Source organism: Podarcis liolepis, assembly GCF_965112155.1.
Source record: "Podarcis liolepis genome assembly, chromosome: 14".
Taxonomy (NCBI): Eukaryota; Metazoa; Chordata; class Lepidosauria; order Squamata; family Lacertidae; genus Podarcis; species Podarcis liolepis.
The window spans coordinates 36,394,542-36,405,431 of NC_139569.1; the positions used below are offsets into that span (position 1 = coordinate 36,394,542).

General features: G+C 41.3%; 1 protein-coding gene across 4 annotated transcripts in view; it reads left to right on the forward strand.

Annotated features, from left to right (window-relative positions):
* Positions 1-10,890, forward strand: part of FANCI (FA complementation group I) — a 33,212-nt gene that overhangs the window by 20,594 nt on the left and 1,728 nt on the right. For all 4 annotated transcript variants that reach the window (XM_083475314.1, XM_083475316.1, XM_083475317.1 and 1 more), the window contains exons 26-37: positions 535-701; positions 1,154-1,233; positions 1,541-1,657; positions 1,925-1,976; positions 2,909-3,036; positions 3,395-3,463; positions 3,871-3,961; positions 4,576-4,760; positions 5,212-5,268; positions 5,377-5,436; positions 9,458-9,544; positions 9,952-10,047. In XM_083475314.1, the coding sequence (XP_083331440.1) occupies positions 535-701; positions 1,154-1,233; positions 1,541-1,657; positions 1,925-1,976; positions 2,909-3,036; positions 3,395-3,463; positions 3,871-3,961; positions 4,576-4,760; positions 5,212-5,268; positions 5,377-5,436; positions 9,458-9,544; positions 9,952-10,047 (1,189 nt within the window). The remainder of the gene's footprint in view (positions 1-534; positions 702-1,153; positions 1,234-1,540; positions 1,658-1,924; positions 1,977-2,908; positions 3,037-3,394; positions 3,464-3,870; positions 3,962-4,575; positions 4,761-5,211; positions 5,269-5,376; positions 5,437-9,457; positions 9,545-9,951; positions 10,048-10,890) is intronic.

Here is a 10,890-nt window from a genome sequence, read left to right on the forward strand (position 1 = left end):
CTTCTTCTGTTTGTCCCCGTGTCAGTTTCAGTTTATTAGTTAATTTTTCTAGTAGGGCTGTTTCCCATACTATTTGGTACCATTGGTCCATGCTTACTCCTGACAGGTCTCTCCAGTGTCTGGTTATGGTCGGAGGTCCATTCTTAACCTGAAACTGTTCTTAACCTGAGACACCACTTTAGCTAATGGGACCTCCTGCTGCCGCTGCGCAGTCGTCGTGCGATTTCTGTTCTTATCTTGAAGCAAAGTTCTTAACCCGAGGTACTATTTCTGGGTTAGTGGAGTCTGTAACCTGAAGCGTCTGTAACCCAAGGTACCACTGTACTAACTTTGACAGTACTGAGCAAGAGGTGCATGTAAGAGATGACTTGACGTGAACTTCTGCTCCCACCCTCCTCTGCATGCATGAATAGAGAGTTAAGCACAGTAATAGCGGATGAGTAGTTTGGGTACAAGAGTTGGCTGTTCCTAGTCATCACACATGGCCATTAAGCCTGCCTTAAATCACCCCCTACTTTCCCCCTTTCCCCAAAGAGTCCTGCTGTGGAGATACACCTCAATCCCAACCGCAGCTGAAGAATCAGGCAAGAAGGAGAAGGGCAAGAGCATCTCACTGTTGTGCTTGGAGGGTTTGCTGCGGATCTTTAACACCGTGCAACAGCTGTATCCAGCAAAGATCCCACAGTTTCTGCAGGCACTGGGTAAGCATTAAGGCTCATTTTCTGCTGAATTGTCAGTGAAGGGGCTGGAAGTGTCATTGGAACACTCCTGCGGAATGCTCTTTCTGTAAAGATTCTGCAGGCTCCTTCTTTGTTAACCTCTGGGTGTCTACTAAACACTTTTCTATGCTGCCAAGCTTATGCAGACAATTAATAAATCTATCTTTTGTCATAGTGAGCTGATGATCTGTGAATTTAAGTTTTTGCATGGTGTTTTTATTGTATATGCATATAAAATTATTGTAGACTACTGATATTTTTTAAAGAAACTGCAGCATACAAGTATTTTTATAAATATAAACAAATATACTGCCGGCCACTGCTTTTCAAAGTAATGATAATCTCCATGTGCATAGCTGTGATGAATTCTCTCTCCTGACCTCAGCTTCTACCTTGTTGCCATTCTCCCTCCTCCTTTTTTTCCTTTTTGCCAGATATTGCAAACGAAGATGCGGAAGAAGACGGAGACGTTAACGTCACTGAGAAAGCAGCCTTTCAGATTCGACAGTTTCAGGTGAACTGCAGAAAGGTGATGTTAGGGTTGAACTGCTTGAAGGGATGGATCGACTCTTGTTCAGGAGGATGCAGGCAGAGATACTGGGCCTGTGCTCTCAGTTTGCTGCTTACAATTTGCAAAGCCATTGGAGCAGATCTAGGAAAGGAGCATCTCCTACTTAGGGAACTGCTTAAGAATACTTGGATAGGAACAGAAAGTTTGAGTCTCAAAAAGTGTTCACCCCACCTTCCTCCCCTCCTTTCATTGGTTTCCTACATTTGTTGTTTGCTCATGCAATCTATTTTCCTTTCTCCCTCCTTCTCAGAGGTCATTAGTGAACCAGCTCAGCAACGCTGACGATGACTTCAGCAGCAAGGAAGCACTTCTGTTAATCAACATCCTTGCAACTCTTTCCAAACTGTTGGAGCCCTCCTCCCTCCAGGTATATACTGCAGAGTGATGCCACTGGTCTGATCCATCAGCCGTTCCTCATGTTTAAGCTGGTCTCTGTGTTACATGTGGACCAGCCCTCAGTCCAATCTATCTGATTAAACTCTTGCTTTTAATACGTATCATTTACTTATTATCTCTTAACTCTTCTGATCTGCCTTTCAACCCACATTGAAAACAGCTCTCATGGTGGCTTTACAACAACATAAACACTAATAATTCTGTACCGAGTAAAGTCACCCTCTCTCTTCTTGTGCAGTTCATGCAGCTGTTATCCTGGACAGTCAAGATTTGCAAGGAAACTAGCCTAGGTAAGATTTCTGACCAGGTAAGACTTCGTTCCCCTGCCTTAGGCCTTATGACATCTGCAGCTTAGGTCATCAAATGAAATGTAGCATCCAGGTTTAAAGAAAGGGATAAATAAATTAATGGGAGATAAGGTACCCAAAGTTGTTTGACAGAAGTTCAGGCCACTAAACATCTTCATGCGACCCAATGCAAGTGCAACACTGCTTGATTTCCTTGCCATGATTAGGTTGCATCCTGTGGGTTCACATTCTCTTCTTTCTCTCTCCCTTCCTTACTTACCATTTTTGGAGCTGTGGTCAGCATTATGCCTGTTTCGGTGTTTTTGACAAAAGCAGCACTAAATAGCACTTTTTGGCCCTGGTTACGGGATGCAGGTGGCGCTGTGGGTTAAACCACAGAGCCTAGGACTTGCCGATCAGAAGGTCGGCGGTTCAAATCCCCGTGACGGGGTGAGCTCCCGTTGCTCAGTCCCTGCTCCTGCCAACCTAGCAGTTCAAAAGCACGTCAAAGTGCAAGTAGATAAATAGGTACCGCTCCGGCGGGAAGGTAAACGGCGTTTCCATGTGCTGCTCTGGTTCGCCAGAAGCGGCTTAGTCATGCTGGCCACATGACCCGGAAGCTGTCCGCGGACAAACACCGGCTCCCTCGGCCTATAGAGCGAGATGAGCACGCAACCCCAGAGTCGGTCACAACTGGACCTAATGGTCAGGGGTCCCTTTACCCTTTACCTTTAGCCCTGGTTAGTGAAAATTATGATAGAGTGCGAGTATGCTAACTTTAATTTGCTTTGAACATGAGAAAAGCAGATTAAGCAGTGTTAGATTTGCAGAAGGCCTGTTAAGAGATGGAAGGCTGGGCTGGGTTGGTTGTTGGCCTGACCCAGTAGACCAGCCATGGTGTCTCCAAAGCTGACTTGTGTTTTCGCTCTCCACAGATGACGCCCCTTGCTGCAAGGGCTTGCTAGCCCTGCTCTTCAGTCTGCATGTTCTCATCAAGAGCCCAGGCAGTGTATTGCGTGAGCTTGCCCAGGATATCCATGCTCAGCTTGGGGACATAGACCAGGTAACATATCAGTTGGGCCTTTTAGACTGAGCTGATCAGTCTGCATGCATTTGCCAATGCAGAGCTTGTGCGCTTGTTCTGTATCCACAAATCCCCTACCTGGATATAGCTGTTGAAAGAACGTAGAATCAGGCTGGTGTAGTGGTTAGAGTGTTAGACCAGAGAAATTTGGGTTCAAATTCCCATTTAGAGACCAAGCTCACTTGAGTGACACTGAACCAGTGACTATTATCCTATCCTACATCGTGGGGTTGTTGTGAAGATAAAAAGGAATGGTGGAATAATAATAATAATAATAAAAGATAGGTATCTAAATTACTGTTTGTTTCATCTTTTTAATCCCCCACTCTCTACCCAGGATATTGAAATGGAGCACCAGTCCCACTTTGCTATTGTGAATGCCAAGACAGCAGCTCCTACAGCTTGTGTGAGTTGGTGTAAAAACGAAACAAAAAACACAACACAAAACTAGGTTCAAATTTAATGAAAAGTGATACATAAATGTGACAAGTAAATTCTACTTGGCAATTTCCTATGGCTGCAAGGCACATTGTGCTATCCAAAGCAATTTCTTTCTCTCTTAGAGCCAGTGTGGTGTAGTGGTTAAGTGCGATAGACTCGTAATCTGGGGAACCAGGTTCGCGTCTCTGCTCCTCCGCATGGAGCTGCTGGGTGACCTTGGGCTAGCCACACTTCTCTGGTCTCTCAGCCCCACTCACCTCACAGAGTGTTTGTTGTGGGGGAGGAAGGGAAAGGAGAATGTTAGCCGCTTTGAGACTCCTTCGGGAAGTGATAAAGCGGGCTATCAAATCCAAACTCTTCTTCTCTTCTTAGTTACTAATTTTGAGTCGAGCAGAGAAGGTCCTCGAAGAGGTGGATTGGCTGATCAATAAGATGAAGAGTCATTTGGGACTGGAGGCAGCAGGTAAGAAAAAGAACAGTAGTTCTCAAATGGTGTCCTATTGGGTTGTCTCTTGTTAAGAAATATGAACAGCTCAGCTGACGATTCCCACTCTCATCCTTATTGTCAAGTCAAGAAAAAGCAACACAGGATCAGGGACAAAAGGCCTTTTGGCACAGTTTTTAGGAAAAGACCCAAGAGAAACAAGTTTTCATACGACAAAAAACAGTCCATCTGTCCCAAACATGGTCAACTCTGTGAAATTGTTTGAATTAAGCTCAGGAAAAAATTGTTAATCAGTACAGATGACAGCCACATTCTAGACCAACTGAAATTTCCAAACTGAATTCAAGGACAACACCAAGTAGAGCTTGTTCCAGTAGTGACCAGGATATGATGATCAAGGCCAGCATCTCAAGGAAAAGACACATAAATCAAAGCTGTAAGAAGTGAACTTAATGGATGCTGCTGCTATTTGACCAACCAGGAACTGGGCTTGAACTTGGAACACGTTTAAACTGTGTACCTGATTTTTAAAGGGGAGTGCACACCCATTCAAACAGGCTATGTGACTATTTCTAGATCTCAAGGACCTTTGTCTTTGTGGTTTTTACGAAGCTTTTTCCTTCCTTTTGTAGAAGATGCCTCTCAAGCAACAAACCCAACCCAGCCTCTGGAAAAGGCAATCATTCTTCAGCTTGGGACTTTGTTAACTGCATACCATGAGCTGGTACAAACAGCCTTGCCTCCAGGAAGCTGTGTGGACACACTGCTCAGGAGTGTCAGCAAGATGTACACCACTCTTACAAGCCTTGTAAAATATGTGAGTGCTCTTGACCCGAGGCATGAGGTTTGGGTTTGAGGGCCTGATCATCATCTTTCCCTAAGCCCAACTTAGCCTGGATGCCTAAAAACTGATGATGGGCTACTCTCAGGTAGCCAGTAGTGCATAGATCATGCAAGTTTGTTTCTAAAATGTATAACCTGCTATCTAGCCTGACTAATTCTTATGGTGCTTTACGTTAGCCTACTTGGGCAGAAAATCCCTGTGGAAGGGCACCACTGCTAAGAACATCCTGACTCTTAATAAATTGCTACCTGCCAAATTTCAGTTGAGGGGGTCGCCAAAAGTATTATTTCTCTAGGATCTCTGCTGCTGATCTTACACAACACAAATGCTAACAACAGGCAAGGATGCCCAGACCATTTGCATTCTGCAGCAGGGAGTTCCTGTGGCTCATATACCATGTCCTCTTGCATTGCTTTTTTTTTAGTATCTCCAAGTGTGCCGAACCACAACATGGGCGATTCCAGGACGGCTAGAAAAGCTGGTGGGTGTTACGTGATCCTGTACAATGCCTGTTAGTAGGTGCTGAATAAATGTTTTCTGCTTTAATTCTGAAGAAAATTATTGAAATAAGTGGCATTATCTTCTCTAGGTTAGACTCTCTGGCTCCCACTTGACCCCCCAGTGTTATGCCTTCATCACATATGTGCAGGTAAGCCAAAAATTTGAATTTCCCATTTCACACTCCCAATCCCAAACAGTGCATCTACTAACCTAGGGGAAAACAGCATTTACATATGCTGACGGCACAGGAGGCATCAACCTTGCTGAAGCCAAGTGGGTTTGGGTCTGGTCAGTGCCTAGATGGGCCCATACCTGTGCTTGCTGCCTTGAGGTTCATTTAAAGAGACTGCTCTGTTTTGGTGAAAGCTGTGATGCTGAGGAAGCTAAATTCTGTACCCGGCACAATTTCCTATGCTCTCAGCATAAATAGCCCTGCTCATAAATGCAGAGAATGTTGTTATCAGTGGCAAGACAGGAAAATGAGAATCCTAACAATAATAGAAAAGAATGGAATGTATTCTTTTTTTTTTTTTTTTATAAAATTTTTATTGGTTTTACAAAATTTTAAAAAGACAAACAAACACTAAGAGAAACAAACAAACACGCATAGTTTCAAACATATTTTCATATAAACCTCTTTTCTTGGACTTCCCCATACCCCCCCTCTCTGCATCCCAATGTCCATACTTCAACTAGCAACTCCCAATTGTTGCTTTCAAATCTCTGTCATCTTAGTCCTTTTTTTTTCATATTCTAACCTTATATCCCTGTACCCCTTTGTTTCTGAAAACCACAACATTTTTAACATTCGTTAAGTTTATAGTGGTCCTTAAGATAACTTTTAAATTTTCTCCAGTCTTCTTCCACCGTCTCTTTTCGTTGATCACGGATTCTGCCTGTCATCTCGGCCAGTGTCATATAGTCCATCACTTTCATCTGCCATTCTTCCAGAGTGGGTAAATCTTGTGTCTTCCAGTACTTTGCGATAAGTATTCTTGCTGCTGTTGTAGCATACATAAAGAAAGTTCTGTCCTTCTTTGTCACCAATTGGCCGACAATGCCCAAGAGGAAGGCCTCTGGCTTTTTAGGAAAGGTGCATTTAAGTACCTTTTTCATTTCATTATAGATCATTTCCCAGAAGGCCTTAATCTTCGGGCATGTCCACCAAAGGTGATAAAAGGTACCTTCAGTCTCTTTACACTTCCAACATTTATTATCAGGCAAATGATAGATTTTTGCCAGCTTGACTGGGGTCATGTACCACCTGTATACCATTTTCATAATGTTTTCCTTTAAGGCATTGCATGCCGTAAATTTAATACCGGTGTTCCATAACCACTCCCAGTCAGCTGACATAATGTTATGTCCAACATCCTGAGCCCACTTAATCATAGCCGATTTAACTGTTTCTTCCTGTGTGTTCCATTTCAACAGCAAGTTGTACATTCTAGATAAGTTCTTAGTATTGGGTTCTAACAGTTCAGTTTCTAATTTTGATTTTTCCACCTGGAAGCCAATTTTCCTGTCCTGTTTAAAAAATTCCATTATTTGACGATATTGGAACCAATTTTCTACTTTATGCTTCAGTTTCTCCTGACTTTGTAGTTTGAACTTATCTCCATCCTGTTCTAAGATTTCCCAATATTTCGGCCATCCGACCTCCATATTGAGTTTCTTCACTGCTTTAGCCTCCACTGGTGACACCCATCTAGGGGTTTTATTTTCCAATAGATCTTTGTATCTTATCCAAACATTAATCAATGCTTTCCTAACAATGTGATTTTTGAAAGCACTATTGACTTTGTCATACCAAAGATATGCATGCCAACCAAAGGCATTATTGAAACCTTCCAGATCCAAAATGTCCGTGTTCTCGAGGAGCATCCATTCTTTCAGCCAGCAAAAAGCTGCAGCCTCATAGTACAATTTTAGGTCCGGCAGGGCAAAACCCCCTCTTTCTTTAGCATCTGTCAATATCTTAAATTTAATTCGGGGCTTTTTGCCCTGCCAGACAAATTTCGAAATATCTTTGTGCCACCTCTTAAAACATTCCATCTTGTCGAGAATCTGCAAGGTCTGAAACAAAAATAACATTCTAGGCAATACATTCATTTTAATTACTGCAATTCGGCCTAGCATTGACAATTTCAAATTTGACCATGTTTCTAGATCTTTTTTAATTTCTGACCAACATTTTTCATAGTTATCCTTATACAAATTCGCGTTCTTAGATGTTAAGTAAACCCCTAGGTATTTCACCTTCTTTACCACAGTCAAACCTGTTTCCTCTTGAAATTTCTCCTTTTCCATATCTGTTAAGTTTTTCCCTAAAACTTTAGTTTTTTGCTTGTTCAACTTAAATCCAGCTACCTGGCCAAACTGTTGTATTATTTCTAAAACCCTTTTCGTACTAGTGTTTGGCTCTTGCAAAGTCAATACTAAGTCATCTGCAAACGCTCTTAACTTATAATGTTTAGCTCCGACCTGCACACCTTTGACCTGCTGGTCATTTCTTATCATGTTCAGCAACACCTCCAGAACTGAGATGAAAAGTAATGGGGAAATCGGGCACCCCTGTCGTGTTCCTTTTTCTATCTTAAGTTCCTCAGTCACAACATTGTTTACAATCAGCTTAGCTTTTTGTTCAGAATATATTGCAGCCATACCATTCTCAAAACCCTGGCCTACCCCCATCCCATGAAGATTCTTCCTCATAAAACTCCAAGAAATATTGTCAAAGGCTTTCTCCGCATCCACAAAAATCAATACTGCTTTAGTGTTTATATTCACCTCTAGCTTTTCCAGAATGTCTATTACATTCCTTACATTGTCTGCCAGGTGTCTTTTAGGGAGAAAGCCTGCTTGGTCCTTATGAATCTTCTCCATCAAAACTCTTTTAAATCTTTTTGCCAAAATGTCTGCAAAAATTTTGTAATCCACATTAAGGAGTGATATTGGGCGGTAGTTCTTAAGTTGGGTCTTTTCAGTCTCTGACTTTGGTATGAGTGAAATATATGCCTCTTTCCACGATTCAGGCGCCCTTTTTCCCTCAAGAATCTCATTACACACTTCTCTTAATGGTTGAGTCAACCATTCCTTCAGCGATTTGTAGTATCTAGAAGTCAGTCCATCTGGTCCCGGAGATTTGCCCAATTGCATATTCTGAATGGCAGCCTCTATCTCTTGTTCTGAGATTCTCTGGTTCAAATCCATCTTGCTTTGATGGGAGATTTTTTGTAATCCATATTTTCCAAGGAATTTATCTATATCTTCTTCATTTTGGGGGCCTTGAGTGTAGAGTTTTTTGAAATAACTTAAAAAGCAGTTTCTAATTTCATTAGGTTTAGATATATTCTTTCCATCCACCTCTAGGCTTGTAACTGTATTTAGTTTCTGCCTTTTCTTCAGTTGCCATGCCAGAAGTTTACCACATTTATTTGCTGATTCAAAGGTTTTTTGCTTCATTTGCTTTATCTTCCATTCAATCTCTTGGTTCATCAATTCCATATATTGTGTTTGATATAGTTTGATTTCTCTTAGAATGTCCTGAGATTTTGGTTTTGTTCTTAATTTTCTCTCTCCTTCCTTTATCATTTCCAAAATCTTCTCTTTTTTCTCATTTTGTTTTTTCCTCTTTATTGAATTTTGTTGAATCAAAAATCCCCTCATAACCGCTTTACTTGCATCCCAGATCACTCTTTTCTCCACGTCGGTCCTCTGAATGGAATGTATTCTTCTGACTAGACCAAGTCGTGTTTTAAATCTGGGAGGTACTGATATGGTGAATTTTAGCACTATCCTACTCTTACTCTGTGTTCTGTGCAGCAAAAAGCTGCAGACTACAGAACTGTCCTGCCCTTATTTAACGAAGGTGTGGTATGGATGAGGGGCTCAGTATTTCCTGCAAAGATGGATTACGATTGCAAAAAATGACTTCTTCAGAGTGAGGACTATGGAAAGGTCAATGGGAAGACCAGAACTGGAGTAGCAAGAAGGGAGAGGAGGATAGGTCTGGATTAAACCTAAATATAAATTCAGCAATGAACACTCCCTGTAAAAGGGGCTTTCTCTTTTTATGAATTGCTCCAACATTTTATACCAGCTTGTTAACCCTATAATACAGAAACTCAATCCCCTATCTTTACATGCCAAGCAACTTCTCCTTTCAGAATATCCAGAGTGAAACCTTGAGCATGGCAGGAGAAAAGAAAAAGAAGAAAAAGGAGAAGACAACAGCTGAGGTGTCCACCGTCATGGTGAGGATGGTTATTTCTGCCCAGAAATACACTGGACCCTTAGTTATTTAATTGAGTTTCAATGGGATGTACTTAAAGCCTTAAGTCTCTGCTCCTTCAGTAGCAGAGGATGGCAGCCTAAACTACCACTGAATACTCACAGGTGCAGTTTGAATTGTGGAGGACAGATAAACTTGCACAAAGCCTTGAATAGCTATGTTTTTCAAGTCAGTTTTGTCGCTCAGGGTTTAATCAAATTCAGAGCATCTATATCTCCTTAGCATTTGGTTCCCTAATCATGTGGATAATACTCACCCTGAAATGATATTAAAAATATTTGAAAGGCCTACATAGCTATTTACTGTGAGATCCTGTAATTGTGCTGCCACTGTATTTAATACACTTCAATGCTTTCCTTCCCTCTGTAGGCCAAAGTGTTGCGGGAATCCAAGCCAATTCCTAACTTGATTTTTGCCATAGAACAATATGAGAATTTTCTGATCCATCTCTCAAAAAAGTCAAAGGTAACATTCTAGTCTAAGAATGTAGCTGCAACTTTCAGGCACACCTTGGCAACTTCTTAGGATAGCTCAGCTGGTAGAGCATTAGACTCTTAATCTTAGGGTCATGGGGCCACACTGGGCCAAGAGATTCCTGAATTGCAGGTGGTTGGACTAGATGTCCCCCATGGTCCCTCCCAACTCTGATTCCATGAAAATTATGCAAGTTAACAGGAAATTGAAATTGAATTATTATTTTTATTGACACTTAAAAAGCTAAGCAGTTCAAATGAAGGACTGTCCTTGCTGAATAGACTACTCATTTATCAGATACATTTTGTATATGTAATTGGTAATCTTTATCAAATACTTTTGTGCAATGAGTCACGTCTGTTAGAACCCAAGATGAAACCCAGAAAGGCCTGTGTCTACCGTTTGCAAGGAATACAGACAAAAAGAATAAAAGTAATGTTTGTAATAATTAGTAATCTTTTCTGTAAATAGACAAATACCTTCTGTGCTCCAAAGTGCTGTTCATCAGGGATATAGATCTTAGAATAAGGGACACCTGCTCCTTTATGTATCCAATATTTATGATATTGATTCGGTATGGTCTGAGTCACTTTTGGCACAAAAAAGTACATGTTTTCACTAACTTTTTGAGCCTTGACACTGTGATTTTTACTACTGATATCTTACTATTTGTGTTCTGTGATTTTCAGTATGTAAATGGCTTTGAGGTAACTTGTGATGAAAAGTTGTGGATAAACTTGGGTTTTTTTTGCTTCTATATTTAAGTTTTCATAAGCTATGCCTATAGGTGGTGCAAGCTTTCACTCTGACTACCCCTTGGGCTGCTTGCTGCAG